At 37.2% G+C, this 18,898-nt stretch overlaps 1 protein-coding gene across 1 annotated transcript in view; it reads right to left on the reverse strand.

Moving 5' to 3' along the window:
• The window catches only part of RAD50 (RAD50 double strand break repair protein), an 83,662-nt gene that overhangs the window by 52,016 nt on the left and 12,748 nt on the right, over nucleotides 1-18,898 (reverse strand). The window contains exons 3-5 of the mRNA XM_032425195.1: nucleotides 13,222-13,373; nucleotides 9,979-10,164; nucleotides 9,415-9,619 (exon numbers count right to left, since the gene is read on the reverse strand). Of these exons, the coding sequence (XP_032281086.1) occupies nucleotides 9,415-9,619; nucleotides 9,979-10,164; nucleotides 13,222-13,373 (543 nt within the window). The remainder of the gene's footprint in view (nucleotides 1-9,414; nucleotides 9,620-9,978; nucleotides 10,165-13,221; nucleotides 13,374-18,898) is intronic.

Raw genomic sequence — 18,898 nt, forward strand, 5'->3', positions numbered from 1 at the left:
TCTCTGTCAAATAAATAAATAAAATCTTTAAAAAAAAAAAAAAAAAAAAGAATCCTGGCATCACTCAACAAATACCAGTTGTTATCTCTTTGCCATACCTTCACATTCTTTCCTTACAATAAATGTTCCATTTCAACTATATGGATTTCATTGATACTGTTCAAGAACAGCTTGCTTTTTCACTGTCCCTACATCTCTAATTACTTACCCATTTATGATCAACAAAATCATATCCCCAATTAATTCCAATGTAATCCCCTCTGGCCATCTCAGACAAAATTCTCTTTCTTATTCCTCAGAGCCCTTACGCCTCTTGTCTTTTCTACCTTATGTGTGCCTGTCATCTTTCTAACCATGCTGCTTCTAAAGAAGATAAAATGTGTTCCAGGGTCTTGGGTATTACCATGCAACATCTATACACAGTAATCACAATAACTCATCCTAACATTTATCATAATTTATCATTCTTTTGTCTATTAAACTAAATTCTAAGCCCACTGGTTCTCCATAATCTGAATGCAATTCTCTCTCTCATTTTATTCTGGTTTACTTAACTTAGGCTCTTCCTCACGTGATTCTGTTTTGATAAGTTGCATGTGTGAAAATATATAAAAATGTGGATGTAAATACATTTATAATGTATTTATACAAAAAAAGAAAAACTGCTGATAGGCTGTATTTGGAAGGTCAGAAATGAGTTGGAAGAGCACCTCTTACTTTTCAACTCATATTTTCCTATAATTTTTTTTCACTGTGAGCACATACTACTTTTAAAAGAAAAAATAAAAATACAAACAAACATACAACGCCTTCTACTCTGTCAGTTTGATTTTTCCCCATCCTTTAAGGCCCAGTTCAGCCATCCCTCCTCCCCTGAAGGCTTTGTGACAGATTTCTCTTCAAGACCACCCCCCTTTTTTAACAGCTTTACTGAGATAGATTTCACATACCATATAACCCATCTGTTTGTGTATTTTTTTAAAGATTTTATTTATTTATTTGACAAAGAGAGAGAGAGAGAGCACAAGCAGGGGGAGTGGCAGGCAGAGGGAGAGGGAGAAGCAGGCTCCCCGCTGAGCAGAGAGCCCTATGTGGGGCTTGATCCCAGGACCCGGGGATCATGACCTGAGCCGAAGGCAGACACTTAACAGACTGAGCCACCCAGGTGCCCATAATCCACCTGTTTAAAGTGTACAATTTAACACTATTTAGTATATTCACAGAGTCGTGCAACCATTACCACAACCTAATCTTAGGGTATTTCAACTTCCAAAAAGGAAACTATGCCAATTAGCAGTCACTGTTCATTCCTCTCTACCACCTACCCTACACAATCAATTTTCTCTCTAGATTTGCCTATTTTGGACATTTCAAATAAATGGAATCGTATAATATGTGATCTTTTGTAATTGGCTCCCTTCACTTAATGTGTTTTCGAGGTTCTTGCCTGTTGTAGCATGTATCAGAACTTCATTCCTTTTTATGGCTGAATAATATTCCAATGTAAGGGTATGCCACATTTTATTCAGCAGTAAACGGACAACTGAGTTGTTTCCATTTTTTGGCTATTATGAATAATGCTGCTATGAACGTCCCTATACAAGTTTTGTATAGATGAATTTTTTTAATTTCTCTTGGGTAGAAGATATTTTTTTAAGATTTTATTTATTTATTTGACAGACAAGAGACAGCAAGAGAGGGAACACAAGCAGGGGGAGTGGGAGAGGGAGAAGCAGGCTTCCTGCTGAGTGGGGAAGCCTGATGTGGGGCTCCATCCCAGGGATCATGACCTGAGCCGAAGGCAGACACTTAATGATTGAGCCACCCAGGCGCCCCTGGGAGTAAGATACTTAAGGAGTAAAATTGCTGGATCATATGTTAACTCTATGTTTAACATTTCAAGGAATTGCTGAACTGTTTTCCAATGTCGGATGCATCATTTTACATTCCCACCAGCATATATGAGGGTTCCAATTTCTCCCTATCCTTATTAACACTAATTATACGTCTTTTTGATTTACAGCCACTCTGTGATTTTGATTTGTATGTTCCTGAAGAATAATGATGTCAAATATCTTTTCATGTGTCTTTGGACACATAGATACCTTCTTTAGAGAAACATCTATTTAGATCCTTTGCACATTTTCAATTTGTTATTTTTTTAATTATTGAGTTATATAGAGTTCGTTATATATTCCAGAAAAAGGTCCCTTTTCAGATATATGATTGGCAATTATTTTCTCCCTTTTTGTGGGTTGTCGTTTTGCTTCTCAATGATGTAGTCTGCAAAACAAGTTTTTTATTTTGAGGAAGTCCAATTTATCTATTTTTTCTTTCCTCACTTGTGCTACAGACACCACCTTTTAGCTCCTAAAGAATCTATGCTTTAACGACGTGGATGGAACTGGAGGGTATTATGCTGAGCGAAATAAGTCAAACAGAGAAAGACATGTATCATATGACCTCACTGATATGAGGAATTCTTAATCTCAGGAAACAAACTGAGGGTTGCTGGAGTGGGGGGTGGGGTGGGAGGGATGGGGTGACTGGGTGATGGACACTGGGGAGGGTATGTGTTCTGGTAAGTGCTGTGAATTGTGCAGGACTGTTGAATCTCAGATCTGTACCTCTGAAACAAATAATGCAATATATGTTAAGAAAGAAAAAAAGAAGAAAAATGTAGCAGGAGGGGAAGAATGAAGGGGGGGAAATCGGAGGGGGAGAAGAACCATGAGAGACGATGGACTCTGAAAAACAAACTGAGGGTTCTAGAGGGGAGGGGGGTGGGAGGATGTGTTAGCCTGGTGATGGGTATTGAGGAGGGCACGTTCTGCATGGAGCACTGGGTGTTATGCACAAACAATGAATCATGGAACACTATATCTAAAACTAATGATGTAATGTACGGGGATTAACATAACAATAAAAAAAAATTAAAAAAAAAAAAAAAAAGAATCTATGCTTTAAATGATATTATTTGCATAGCTCTTCAAATTACTCCTTTGTGATCCTATCTTCTTAAAAAGTTTCCTTGTTTCTCCTAATAGATTTTAAGTTCTTTAAAAGCAAGGTCCAAGTTTTTGGCCTCATCATCCCCAAGAGCACCTGGCACAGTGCTACGCAAAAAACAATATTCACTAAATAATGCAATAATGTCAATGGGTACTGGAACAGAAATAAAACCAAAGCTTTTCTAGTTTACAATTCAAAAATCTATACCAGGAGGTTGGAAGATGGCAATGGAGTAGGAGGACCCTAGGCTCACCTCACCCCACAAATACAAGTAGATAACTATCAAATCATCCTTAATACCCCAGAAATCTATCTGAAGCCTGGCAGAACAAACTCCACAACTAAAGGTAGAGAAGAAGTCACAGTGAAGAAGACAGGAAGTGCAGAGATGCAGTTTATGGCCCCTGGGGTGGGGAAGGAGAAGCAGTCACTGAGAAGGGTGAGAAGATAGACTAACACTCAGGGAAGCACACAAGAGAAAACAAATCCCCATAGCAATTCACCTGGAAAGCGAGAGGGCCTGAATTTTTTGAGTTTTTGCAACTAGTGGAGCCTGGAGTTTTAAAGGTCAACGTGTTTGGCTCTGGGAAAGCTCAAAGGGCATTGGGGCTGCTCTTGGAGAAAATGTGGGGCAAACAGCCACAGAAACAGCAATTTGAAGAGTGCCTGGGGCACACAGTGGGGAGGTTAGTTGCTCCTCTCAGAGCATGTCCTCGAGAGGCAATGTTCATTCAGAGACTGCTCCAGGAACAAAGGAACTGGCAGGCACCATTTCCCTCCCCATCCCTAAGCATAAGCAGAGGGCCATCTGCAGGAACCAGCCCAGCCCTGACACTTGCTACCTAACTTACTTACACTAAGCCATGCCCCCCAACGCCCCAGTGGAACCTCTGCTCCCAATCACCCTCACCTTAGTCCCAGTGCAGCAGCTCCCCTCCCCAAGAAGACTGGCCCAAACCCCTGCCAAGATCGCATCTCCTGACGCAGGAGTTTTGCGGAGCCTCGGTTCCAGTGGCAGTGGTGATAGATCTCATTTCACAAGCAGAACAGAGTACACGTAGTTAAAATGTGCCACAATCAGGCCAGGGACCCAACAATGCCCACAACAGGTAGAGACAGCCTCTGCAAATGACTGGTTTGAAGGATAAAGTGGCTAGGATACAAAAGTGGAGCACATGAAGCACACATAGGAGATGCTTCCACAAGCACCAGGCTCCAGAGAACAGGGGACACTACACTGCAGGGCACTATAAGACGACCTCTTCTTCATAAAGGCATTCCCCTCAAAAATAGGAAACATAGCTGACTTCCCTGACACACAGTAACAGGCACAGAGACTTAGACAAAACGAGAAGACAGAAGTATTTGTCCCAAATCTAAGAACAGGACAAGCCACAGCTAGAGATCTAAGTGAAACAGAAATAAGTAACATGCCTGTTGGAGAATTTAAAGCAATGATGATAAGGATACTCACTGGACTTGGGAAAAGAGGGGAAGACATCACTGAGACCATTAACACAGAGATAATGAATAACATAGCAGAGATAAAGGGCTCAATAAATGAAATGAGAAACACATTTGATGGAATGAACAGCAGGCTGGAAGAAGCAGAAGAAAGATACAGTGACCCACAAAAGAGACTAATGGAAAGTCATCAAACTGAATAAAAGGAAGAAAAAAGAATTATGCAAAATGAGAACAGACAGGGACGCCTGGGTGGCTCAGTCGGTTGAGCGTTTGCCTTAGGCTCAGGTCATGATTCCAGGGTCCTGGGATCAAGTACCACATCGGGCTCCTTGCTCAGCGGGGAGCCTGCTTCTCCTTCTGCCTGCCGCTCCCCCTGCTTGTGCTCTCTCTCTGACAAATACATAAATAAAATCTTAAAAAAAAAAAAAAAGAAAGAGAACAGACTTTGGGAACTCAGTGACTCCACCAAACATAACGTTTGTATTATAGGAGTCCCAGAAGAAGAAGAGAGAGAAAATGGGGCAGAGAATTTATCTGAAGAAATAATAGCTGAAAACTTCCTTAATCCGGAAGAGATTAAGGAGATACCAGATTCAGGAGGCACATCTTTTCTGACCCCAAAGCTGTGAAACTAGACATCAGTCACAAGAAAAAATGTGGCACTAAATACACAGGGATTAAATAACATGCTACTAAACAATGAATGGGTCAACCAGAAAATAAAAGAAGAAACAAAAAAGTACGTGGAGGGGTACATGGTAGGCTCGGTTGGAGGAGCGTGCGACTCCTGATCTCAGGGTTGTAAATTCAAGCCGCATGCTGGGTGAAGAGATTACTAAAAAAAATAAATAAAACTTTTTAAAAAAGTACATGGAAACAAATGAAAATGAAACACAACAGTTCAAAATTGTTGGGACATAGCAGAAGTTGTTCTAAGAGGGAAATTTATAGCAATAGAGACCTACCTAAAGAAGACATATCTCAAATAAACAACCTAACCTTACACCTAAAGGTGCTAGAGAAAGAGCAAACAAAACCCAAACAAACCTCTTCCCCCCTCCCCCGCCAGCTCGTGATTTCTCTCTCTCTCACAAATAAATAAAACCTTAAAAAACAAAACAAAAACTCCCAACAAACAAAACTCCAGGACCACATGGCTTCACAAGTAAGTTCGACATATACCAAAACCAGATAAAGACACCATAAAAAAAAGAGAACTACAGGCCAATATCTCTGATGAACATAGATGTAAAAATCCTCAACAAAATACTAGCAAACCGAATCCAACAATAAATAATCAGGGCACCTGGGTGGCTCAGTCAGTTAAGCATCTGCCTTTGGTCTCCCTCTGCCTCCTCCCCACTGCTCATGCTTTGTCTTTCCCTGTCTCTCAAGTAAATAAATAAAATCTTAAAAAAAAAAAAAAAATCATTCACCATGATCAAGTAGTATTTATTTCTGGGTTACAAGCTTGGTTCAATATTTGCAAATCAATCAGTATGATGCGTCACATCAATAAGACAAAGGGTAAGAACCTTATGATCATTTCAATAGACGCAGAAAAAGCATTTGACAAATACAACATCCATTCATGATAAAAACTCTCAAAAAAGTAGGTTTAGAGGGGACATACCTCAACATAATAAAGGCCATCTATGAAAAACACACAGCTAACACCATCCTCAATGGGGAAAAACTGAGAGCCATTCCCCAAGGTCAGGAACAAAACTTTTATTCAATATAGTAATACAAGTCCTAGCCACAGCAATCAGACAACTAAAAGAGACAAAAGGCCTCCAAACTGGTAAGGAAGAAGTAAAATTTTGACTATTGGCAGATGACATGATACTATATATTATAAACATATGGTATACTATATACATACTATGGTAAACATACTAAACAACACAGTGTACATACTATACATATATGTGTATACTACATGTATATTATACATACTACATATATGTATATAGTACATATATACGTATATAACCAGAAAGACCATCAAAAAACTATTAGAACTGATAAACAAATTCAGTAAAATCAAAGGAAACAAAACCAATTATATTTCTATACACCAATAATGAAGCAGCAGAAAAAGAAATTAAGAAAACAATCCCATTTACAATTGCACCAAAAATAATAAGACACCTAGGAGTAAACCTAACCAAAGAGGTGAAAGACCTGTACTCTGAAAACCATAGAATACTGATGAAAGAAAATGAAAATGACCCAAAGAAGTGGGACGACATTCCATGCCCATAGATTGGAAGAACAAATACTGTTGAAATGTCTATACCACCCAAAGCAATCTACAGATTTAATGCAATCCCTATCAAAATACCAACAGCATTTTTCACAGAACTAGAATAAACAATCCAAAAATCTACGGAACCACAAAACCCCGAAGAGCCACAGCAATCTTGAAAAAGAAAAGCAAAACTGGAGACGTCGCAATTCCAGACTTCAAATTATATTACAAAGCTGTAGTGATCAAAATAGTATAGTACTGGCACAAAAACAGACACACAGATCAATAGGACAGAAAATCCAGAAATTAACCCACAATAATATGGTCAACTAATCTTCGACAAAGCAGGAAAGAATATCCAAAGGAAAAAAGACTGCTCGACAAATGGTATTGCGAAAACTGGTCAGCTACATGTGAAAGAATTAAACTGGACCACTTTCTTACACCATACACAAAAATAAAATAGATTAAAGACCTAAATGTGAGACTTTAAACTATAAAAGTCCTAGAAGAGAGCACAGGCAGTAATTTCTCCAACATAGGCCACCGCAACTTTTTTCCACACAGATCCCTTCAGGGAAGGGAAACAAAAGCAAAAATAAACTATTGGGATTACATTGAAATAAAAAGCTTCTGCACAAAGAAGACATCAAAACTAAAAAGTAACTTATGGAATGGGAGAAGATATTTACAAATGACATATCCAATAAAGGGCTAGTATTCGGAACATATAAAGAACTGATACAACTCAACACCCGAAAAACAAATAATCCAATTAAAAAATGGGCATAAGACATGAACAGACATTTCTCCAAAGAAGACATCAAGATGGTAGACACATGAAAAGATGCTCAACATTACTGTTCATCAGGGAAATGCAAATCAAAACTACAATGAGATACCATCTCACACCTGTGAGAATAGGTAAAATCACAAGATGGTATTGAGGATGTGGAGAAAAAGGAACGCTTGTGCACTACTGGTGGGAATGCAAACTGCGGCAGCCACTCTGGAAAACAGTAAGAAGTTAAAAATAGAACTACCTTATGATCCAGCAATTGCACTACTGGGTATTACCCAGAGTACACAAGAACACTCAATTCGAAGGGATACATGCACCCCTATGTTTATAGCAGCATTATTTACAATGCTGAGATATGGAAGCAGCCCAAGTGCCATCGACTGAAGAATGGATAAAGATGTGATATATAGAGACAATGGACTATTACTCAGCCATAAAAAAAGAATGAAATCTGGCCATTTACAACAACATGGATGGAACTAGATAGTAGAATGCTAAGTGAAACAAGTCAGAGAAAGACTAATTTGATTTCACTCATACATGGAATTAAGAAACAAAACGAACAAAGGCAAAATAAAAAAGGAGACAAAATAAGAAATAGACTTTTTTTTTTTTAAAGATTTTATTTATTTATTTGACAGAGAAAGAGAAAGAGAAAGAGCAAACACAAGCAGGGGGGAGCGGCAGAGGGAGAGGGACAAGCAGGCTCCCCACCGAGAAGGGAGCCCCATGTGGGGCTTGATCCCAGGACCCTGGGATCGTGACCTGAGCAAAAGGCAGAGGCTTAACTGACTGAGCCACCCAGGTGCTCCAAGAAACAGACTTAACTATGGAGAACAAACTGATGATTACCAGAGGGGAAGTGGGTAGGAGGATAGGTGAAATAGATGATGGGGATTAAGGAATATCTTTGTCATGATGACCATCAGATGATTAAAATAAAAACTTTTTAAAATGAATGAATGAATGAATAAATAAATAAAATTTAAAAAATAATCTATACCAGTATTTAGAGATGAATTTAAGAGCCAAATCAGTTAACTTTTAAATAATTTTAAAAAAATTCTTCTACTATTTGAAACCTAGAAAATGGCCATTTTCAAGGATGCTCTTACTTATTTAGGCTAGGAACACTTTAAGAGCAAGGACATAACTGTAGTTCTCCTTGTACCTGTAATCCCAAGCACAGTATACCTTGTATACCCCTTGCACACAGGAAACAATAAATGTTTAGGAAGCGTACATTTTTATTTATGGTCTTTATGGCCTTTCTTATAAACCACAAGAGTTTAGAAAACTGTCAGATATATCAACATGTTATGCATCAATTCCAAATTTTATGCAACGTCAAGAAAATCCTGAAAATTATAAAAATTCCCTGGAAAGATGTGTCAATTAAAAAAAAAAATCTCGGGGCACCCGGGTGGCTCAGTCCTTAAGCATCTGCCTTCGGCTCAGGTCATGATCCCAGGGTCCTGGGATCGAGCCCCGCTTCGGGCTCCCTGCTCAGCCAGGAGCCTGCTTCTCCCTCACCCACTCCCCCTGCTTGTGTTCCCTCTCTGGCTGTTTCTCTGTCAAATAAATAAATAAAATCTAAAAAAAAAAAAATCTCCTTAAGAATACAGTAATGTGTAAGGTTGGGTCATTATTCAACAACTAAAGATGTACCTCAGTAACTTAGTATGATGGTATGAATTTGTTTACTCTCAAATTCAAGCTCTTTGGGCAATTCTAAGACTAACCACCCAATACAGAACTAAGATATTAACCATAACATTATAGAGTGATATTTTTTTCAAGAAATATATACAACATTCAAATTTATATAAAAATAAAGTGCTTTAAGGGATGCTACCATGATAAAAGATGACCTTCTTACCTTCAATGGATCAAGTTCATTTTCATAGGATTTGACAATTTCCTTTGATGATGTTAACTGGGCTTCCTTACTAGTAATCTGGTCACGTATCTCACAAGCTTTTTCCTTATTTTGCTTCAAATATTTTAGTTCTGTTTGACATTCTTTTACTTTCTGACCTTGTGTCTGTCGTACCTGCCGCAGTGTTTCCAAGGCTTTTATGTACCTTTGGAGATATTAAATAAAAATCAAACTTCTGTTCAAGGGAATTACAGTAGATTTAAACAATGGAATATTACATAGTTGTTAAGATGACATTTAAAAAGAGTTATTAATAACTTAGAAAATGCTTATGATGTAATGGTAAATGAAAAAGTTACATATAAATTATCAACAGGTCAATAAAGATGTACAGAATGAAAACAGAAAGGAAATATGCCTAGTGGTTGTTACTGGATGACAGGTAATAACTAATGACTTTTTTACTTTTAAAACATTTTCTCTTTTAAAAAAGAAGCATCCAAATTGCAACCATGGCTCAATAACTTAATGGGTTTTTATAAAGTCTCGCTAAAGGTTACAAACCTTGTTGCTGAAAAAATCTCATCAAATTTTTGCTTCAGAGCCTTTCCTTCACTTAAAGGCCAATTAGAGTCTTCTTGGTGACAAAAAATGACATTATTTAGCACAGACCTGGAAACCCCAAGAGAACTTATCATCTCTCGGTCAATTTCTGCACACTTAGAGCTGAGACTGACCTTCTCACCATGCCTACAGAAAACAAAAATCGAGAATTTATGTAAAAAAAAAAAAAAAAAACCCAAACCCCTCCATTTGTACCTGTTTAATCATTCCTTTACACTGTACTTGTTAAAAAAAAAAAAGAAAAGAAAGAAAAAGAAAAGAAAAAAGAAGAAGGAAAAAAAAAAAGTCCTCTCATCCATCCCATTACAATAGGTTCCTCATGGTAAAAAGTTTAAATGATTCAGCAGTTCAATGATGAAAAAGTATGTAAAACAGCACAGGACAGGAAATGATGCAAGAATTAATTTTTTTTACATGTTTGGACTTCGAAATACAGTAATTTAAAATATTTATAGACAATAAACAGAGGAAACTATCTTCCAACCCCAGAATTTAAAAATAAGAAAAATAAGAGACTTAAAAGAATAAAACAGGATGATCCACAGCAGACAGGCAACAGTGCCTTAAACAAAGACATCTAAAGACTGTATTGTTTATAGGAACTGTTCAGTAAGAGACACATTGTAAAGAGAGAACAAAGGCAAACTTTAGTGATGCTCACCTAAGCAAATCCAAGGAGGATTCTTAATCAGTAGACCTCAACTTCTAAGGTCACACTGACAAAGCAATCCAACAGACAGAAGTGTCTTAGGGTCTTTTAAAAGATAAGTTCCCCTCAAAAAATAAAAATAAAAAATAAATAAAAGATGAGTTCCCTACATCATTATAAGTAGGGCCAGGAGCATCCCTGCCCTTGGATTCCAAGAGATGTCTCAGTATCTTTCATAAGAAGGACATATTCAACATTTTCTTTCCTATCTTCTGTGCAGAATGTGTTAATAACTAGATTAGGTGGGCAGAAGTAGTGTCTGTATTTACTATCATTTATATATTCCAATATGTGCTTTGAAAATACTACACCGAATACACTGAGAATGTTTTGTAGGGGTATAGAATGGACACAGAACAGGAGGTTATTACATTAGACCAGGGAAAGATGATGGTAGCTTGAACTAGAATGGTCATTGCACAGATGGAAAGACTCAAGAGACATTTAGGTTAAATCCATAGGACCTGATAATGAGGTGTCAAGAGAGACAGGTTATTGGTTTGTGTCAGTGGACTGACGGGAGTGCCATTCACTGCGATGAGGAGCACTGCAAGAGTATCAGGTTGTGGGAGGTTTTTTAGGTGTCAAGGGGAAAGACTCATGAGCTTGGTTTTGAACTTTTTGAATCTGAGGTGTCTTTGAAAGAGCTGGTAGAACATGAGAAAGGCAGTTGCGTACATAGGTCTAGAAATAAAGGTCTGGAGACCTAAATCTCTGAGTCATCTATAAATATACAGTAATTTGAGCAATGGATATGAATGAGATTAACTAGGAAGAGAATATAGAGCAGAAATAGGAGAGGATCTAGGAGCCTGTCCAACTCCTACCTTTAGTGGCTGGGTAGGATGTGGCCGTGAAGAAGAGAACAGTGTCGTGTCATGGAAGACTATTAAAGATTTTCAAGAAGTTATTAACAGCTACCATTTACTGAATTACAGTGCACAGAACAATGGCCCTTCAAAGATACTTACATTCTAATCCCTGGAATTTGTGAATCTGTTCGGTTACATGGCAGAATAACGATTATAGATGGAGTTAAGGTTGCTTATCACCTAGACCCTAAATAGAGGAATTACCCTGGATTATTTTGGTGGGTCAACACAATCACAACGGTCCTTAATTGGGAGAGGGAGGCAGAAGAGAAGGTCAGAGTGATGTACTGTGAGAACTCTGCCCACTATTGCTGGCTTTGAAGATGAAGGAGGGTCATGAGCCAAGGAATGTGGGTGGACTGTAAAAGAAAGGGCACGGAAACAGATCTTCCCTGGAGCCTGCAGAAAGGAACACAGCCCTGCCAACATCTTGATTTTAAGCCAGTGAGACCCAATTCAGATTTATAAATTACAGAACTGTAAGATAATAAATGTGTATTGTTTTAAACCACTAAGTTTGTGGTTTGTTTTGCAGTCATGGAAAACTAATACATGAGCTCTTACTACCTGTTAAGTGTTTTATATGCATTAGCTCAATCCTTAGAACAGCTAAGATATATGTAGTAATAATGAATCTCTATTTTACAAATAAGAAAACACAGGCTTGCTATGAGATCTATTTTGTAAAGCAATAGCATTATCCTAATTAACGTAGAAGGTACCTGTGACCTTAGTTAGAACTGTTTCAGTAGAGGAATAAAATTGGGCTGGAGGAGGAGTGAGGAGGAAGAACAGAAATGGAGACAGTATCAACAACTCTTCTTGAGAAGACTGGCTGGAAAGGGGAAGATGGAGACAGACAGTAATTGGCATGGAATGAAATTCAAGGGGTGTGGGAGAGACCTGAGGGTGTTTAAACGCCAAGGAAACAAACCTGCTTAAGGAGCCAGTAGCTAAAATCCTGCCTCTAGCAAATATTAGGTGCTAAACGTTATTAATTAAAGGAATTACTTCATTAGTTGAACAAATAAATGAACAAGTAAAAGGGAGGGGCAAGGGGACAATTAAGTAATGTGCTCAACAAGGATAAAGCTTCGAAGCCAGCGCAGGCTAATTCCAAAATCCATTCCCATTACAACATACCTCCCTCCAACAAAGGTAACAGTCGAAAGGGACGAATTCTCTCTTTCCTATTGGTATGCTTCTCATCTCACCCACTCCTACACATGATACTAGCATTTTCCATTCATTCAATCTATATTTGAGTGATTGTGCACCTTCAACTGAGCAACTGTTCATAAATTACTCAAAGGAATGTAGCATTATCACTAAATCTTTAATGGGATCATTCTGTTCAACTGATAAATAGATCAAACAACAAATGTTCATAGCGGAAGAAGCTATACATGTGAAGGGGCAGGGAGTACACAGGAACTCTACTTTCTGCTCAGTTTTGCTGAGAACCTAAAACTGCTCTAAAAAATAAAGTCTGTTTAAAACAATTAACACGCTCCCCTAAAATAATGGGAAAAAACCCATTAGGTTCTTATGAACCTAAATGACTGAAAATGAAGAGATATTCAAATATAAATAAACACCTACTTTGTTCTAGTGATGACTCCTTCCAGGGTTTTAAATTCTGTCTTTTTGCTTTTCTGAGTACACACCATAGATCTCTGTACAGCTATAAGTTCTCCATTGACATCACGAAACTGCAGACGAATCTGGGCTCTAACATCTGTTTCTTGAGCAACCTTTGAAGATAAACGGAGAAAAATTATGCTACCTTAGTAAGTATCAGAACATTCGTTCTAAAAGAAAAGACACAAGCAATCTTACCAAAAATTAGAAAAAAAAGAAAAACAAACATCCAAAATGAGTGACAGTTTTACATGCTACTCAATATATAGGAAGAAAAGGATACTCTTTAATTGATCTACTAAAATTGTTTATTTTCTGTTATTCAGTTATCATTAGGAGATCAGGTATGTAGATTTTTCAAATAAATAAATTTTACCTTCTTATCAAAAGTGTTTTCCAACAGTTTAAAAACATACACAAGCTTACAGAAAAGTAAAAATACAATATATAGAACTTTTCTCCCCTGAACCAATTGAGATTAAGTTGCTGATTTGATGTCCCATCAATATTTCCTACAAAATAGGGACACTGTCAAACATAAAAATCAGGAAATTTAGAGTGATGTATTACTACCATATGGTCCCCAGATTCCATTCAAGTTTTGCCGATTGTTCCAATATGCCCTTTACAACAAAAGGATTATATAGTGTATGACAGGTCAGAATTATATATTGTATTACACACCGTTCAGAATTACATATTGTTGTCATGCCTCTAGTTTCTTTCAGTCTGGGACAGTTCCTCAGATTTTCCTTGACTTTCATGACTGATAACTTTGAAAATTATAAAACATTATTTCATAGACTATTTCCCAAAATTTGGGTTTGTCTAATATTTCCTCATGACTAGAATAAGATTATGCACCTTTGGCAGGAATATTACAGAAGTGACGTGTGTTCCTTTCATTGCATCTTGTCGAATGGGACATGATTTCAATTTAACCCATTATTGGGATAATGGTGGTATCTGTCACACTTCTCTACCATAAAATTATTTTTTATACTTCACTATTAATAAATATTTGGGAGATACATGGAGACCATGTTAATATCTCATACCTCATCACACTTTCTTCCACTAGTTTTAGCATCTATTAATGTTTCTTACCTGAATGAACTATTTCTATGATAGCTATCAAATAGTAATTTTCTAGTTCCATTATTTCTCCTACATTTATTTGTTAAGATTCTACTATAAGGGTTTTGGCTTTTCCTCATTTTTTATTTTCATTTAAAAAAATATTACTATAGACTCCTACATTCCTCACTTGGACTCCAATTCCCAACCAGGATGCCACAGTTACCTTCTGTGGATGCCTTCCTCCCTCAGCTTCACCAACTGGCTTATGTACTGAATTAGTTAGGGATGAAGGAAGGCGCTGAGTTTTTACCATGAATACTGAATTTATTTTATTTTGTTTTTAAAGATTATTTATTTTAGAGAGCGTGAGCTCAAGCACAAGCGGGTGGAGAAGAGGAAGAGAATCTTCAAGCAGACTCCCCGCTGAGCAGGGAGCCCACCGTGGGGTTAGATCTCATGACTCATGAGATCATGACCTGAGCAGAAACCAAGAGTCAGATGCTCAGCAGACTTAGCCACCCAGGAACTTCATGAATTTAAATGTTTTTGTGCTTACTGATGCTCATATGATTTTTCTCCTTTATTCTGTTAATCAGTGGCAAACTACATTGATCGGTTTTCAAATGTTAAACAAACTTGCATTCCTAAGATAAACCCAACTTATTCATGGTATAGTATTTCTATTTGCATATTAATGAATTTGGTTGGTTACCATTTTCCTATGGATTTTTGCATTTTTGTTCATCAGGGGTATCCGCAGTTCTCCTGTAATGTCTTTGGTTTTGGTATCAGGGTAATGTTAGCCTCATAAAATGAGTTGGGACATATTTCCTCTGCCTCTCTTTTCTGAAAGTTTGTGTAGAATTGACACTATTTCTTCCCAAAATGTTTGGTAGAATTCAGGGAAATCCTCAGGTCCTGAAGTTCTCTCATCATGAGGTTTTTAACTGTTAATTTCTTCAATAGGAATATTTTTTTCTTGGGTGACCTTTAGTAGTTGGTGTCCTTAATAGAATTTGTCCATTTCATCTAAGTTGAATGTACTGGCATAAAGTTGCTAACAATATTGTCTTATTACCTATATAGTGCCTGTAGGATCTGTAGTGATATTGCCTTGTTTACTCTGAATATTGATAATTTCTGTCTTCTTTTTCTTGATCATGCTGCTTAGAGGTTTATTAATTTCATTTTTTTAAAGAAAAAAACAAGGTTTCACTGGTTTTCTCTGCTGTCTTTGTATTCTATTTCACTTATTTTTGCTCTTATCTTTATTTAATTTCTCCCCTTTGCCTATTTTGAGTTTAATTAGCTTGTCTTTTTCAAGCTTCTTAAGATGGAAGCTCTCAGGTCATTAATTTCAGATATTTTTTCTTTTCTAACACTTGATTCTATAAATTTCCTTTTTTTTTTTCATTATGTCAGTCACCATACAGTACATCATTAGTTTTTGATGTAGTGCTCCATGATTCATTGTTTGCGTATAACATAGTGCTCCATGCAATATGTGCCCTCCTTAATACCGATCACCAGGCTAACGCATCCCCCACCCTCCTCCCCTCTAAAACCCTCAGTTTGTTTCCTGGAGTCCATAGTCTCTCATGGTTCATCTCCCCCTCTGATTCCCCCCCTTCATTTCTCCCTTCCTTCTCCTAATGTTCTCCATGCTATTCCTTATGTTCCACAAATAAGTGAAACCATATGATAATTGACTTTCTCTGCTTGACTTATTTCACTTAGCATAATCCCCTCCAGTTCCATCCATGTTGATGCAAAAGTTGGGTATTCATCCTTTCCGATGGCTGAGTAATATTCCATTGTATATATGGACCACATCTTCTTTATCCATTCGTCTGTTGAAGGGCATCTGGACTCTTTCCACAGCTTGGCTATTGTGGACATTGCTGCTATGAACGTTGGGGTGCATATGGCCCTTCTTTTCACTACATCTGTGTTTCTGGGGTAAATACCCATTAGTGCAATTGCTAGGTCAAAGGGTAGCTCTATTTTTAATTTTTTGAGGAACCTCCACACTGTTTTCCAAAGTGGCTGTACCAACTTGCATTCCCACCAACAGTGTAAGAGGGTTCCCCTTTCTCCACAACCTCTCTAACATTTGTTGTTTCTTGCCTTGTCAATTTTTGCCATTCTAACTGGTGTAAGGTGGTATCTCAATGTGGTTTTGATATGAATTTCCCTGATGGCTAATGATGATGAACATTTTTTCAAGTGTCCGTTAGCCATTTGTATGTCTTCTTTGGAGAAGTGTCTGTTCATGTCTTCTGCCCATTTTTTTTTTATTATGTTATGTTAATCACCATACATTACATCATTAGTGTTTGATGTAGTGTTCCATGATTCATTGTTTGCGTATAACACCCAGTGCTCCATGCAGTACGTGCCCTCTTTAATACCCACCACCAGGCTAACCCATCCCCTCACCCCCCTCCCCTCTAGAACCCTCAGTTTGTTTCTCAGAGTCCATAGTCTCTCATGGTTTGTCTCCCCCTCCGATTTCCCCCCCTTCATTTTTCCCTTCCTGCTATCTTTTTTTTTTTTTTTTTAACATATAATGTATTATTTGTTTCAGAGGTACAGGTCTGTGATTCAACAGTCTTACACAATTCACAGTGCTCACCATAGCACATACCCTCCCCAATGTCTATTTTTGACTTGTTTTTTGGGTGTTGAGTTTGAGAAGTTCTTTATAGATCTTGGATATCAGCCCTTTGTCTGTAGTGTCATTTACAAGTATCTTCTCCCATTCTATGGGTTGCCTCTTTGTTTTGTTGACTGTTTCCTTTGCTGTGCAGAAGCTTTTTAATCTTGATGAAGTCCCAAAAGTTCATTTTCGCTTTTGTTTCCTTTGCCTTTGGAGCCGTGTCTTGAAAGAAGTTGCTGTGGCCGATGTCGAAGAGGTTACTGCCTATGTTCTCCTCTAGGAGTCTATAAATTTCTAAGCATTATTTAGCTACATCCCATAAATTCTTCTAAGTTATGCTTTTATTTGAAGTATTTTCTAATTTCCCTTATGCTCTTTTAATCCATGGGTTATTTAGAAGTGTGCTACTTGAGATTTTCCAGTTAGTTTTGTTACTGATTTCTAGTTTAATTCTAGTGTAGTCAGAGAACACACTCTGTATGACTTCAATCCTTATAACTTATTTACACTTGTTTATGGTCCAGAATATTTGTGAATGTTCTGTGTGTGCTTGAAAATAATGTACGTTCTGTTGTTCACTGGTGGAATGTCCTATAAATGTCAATTAGGTTAATTTGGTTAATAGTGCTAAAATTTTCCATATCCTTACTGACGACATTTTGCCTCCTTTTCCTGTTTTTCTACCAGGAAGGGTGTTGAGATCCACAACTATGGTCGTACATTTGTTTATTTCTCCTTTCGGTTCCATAAATTTTTGTATCTTCTATATTGAAGCTTTACATTTAGAATTGCTGTATCTTCTTGGTGAACTGACCCCTTTATGATCATAAAATGTCTCTTTTTACCCCACTAATATTACTGGTTTTGAAGTATACTGTCTGATATTAATATAGCCACTTCAGTTTTCTTATTAGTTGGCATATTTTAGTATTTTTTTCCCCATCTGTTTACTTTTAACCTATCTGTACTATATTTAAAAAAAAAACTCCTTTTGCTTTATTTGGGTCTTTCATTTTATCTTGCATTTTTCTCATTATGCTTATGTTTTCCTTTACAACTTTCTACACATTTATAAGATCTGTAATAATGTTTTAAGGCTGTCTGATAATTCTATCATCTCTTTCATTTTGGATCTGATTCTATGACTGAATTTTCTCCTGTTTATGGGTTCCCTGCTTCTTTGCATGGCTGGTAATTTTTTACTGTGCATTTTATATTGTTGAATAAAGAATTTTGTTTTACTCCTTTAATGAGTATTGAACTTTGTGCAGGCATGCAGTTGAGTTTCTTAAGGTTTGATCCTTATGAGCCTTTGTTTTTAAAGATTGTAAAGGGGATCTAGAGCAACCTTTACTCTGAGACTAATTTAGTATCTTTTCCCCTTAACCTCAGGAAACTCCTTTAACATTTCTTGTGGCACAAGTGTGCTGATGAACAAGTAACTGTCACTTCTAAAAAAAATCTGAAAATGTACTCCATTTCATCTTTATTTTCTGAAGGATATTTCTGCTAGATATAGAATTTTAAGCTGAATTTTATTCTCCAGCACTTTGAAGATATCACCTCATTATCTCCTGGCTTGGATGGTTTTTGATGACAAGTGAGTTGTCATTATTTTTCTCCTCTGCATAATGTTTTACTTTTTCCTCAGTCTGCTAAAATCTTTTTATCTTTGGTTTTCAGTAGTTTGAATATAACATAAACGTGTTTACACTATTTGTGATGTGTTGAGATTCTTGGGTCTTTTTTCATTTTCTCTGTTGAGATTGTTCTCTACACATATGGCCATGTTTTCCTTTAAATTGTTGAACTTATGTATCCTTGTCTGCTAATTCCAAAATCTGTTACCTCTAGATCTGTTTCTCTGCATTTTTTTCCTCCCAGTTATGGATCACATTT

The sequence above is a fragment of the Phoca vitulina genome, unplaced genomic scaffold, assembly GCF_004348235.1.
Source record: "Phoca vitulina isolate PV1807 unplaced genomic scaffold, GSC_HSeal_1.0 scaffold32, whole genome shotgun sequence".
In the NCBI taxonomy this organism is placed as follows: domain Eukaryota; kingdom Metazoa; phylum Chordata; class Mammalia; order Carnivora; family Phocidae; genus Phoca; species Phoca vitulina.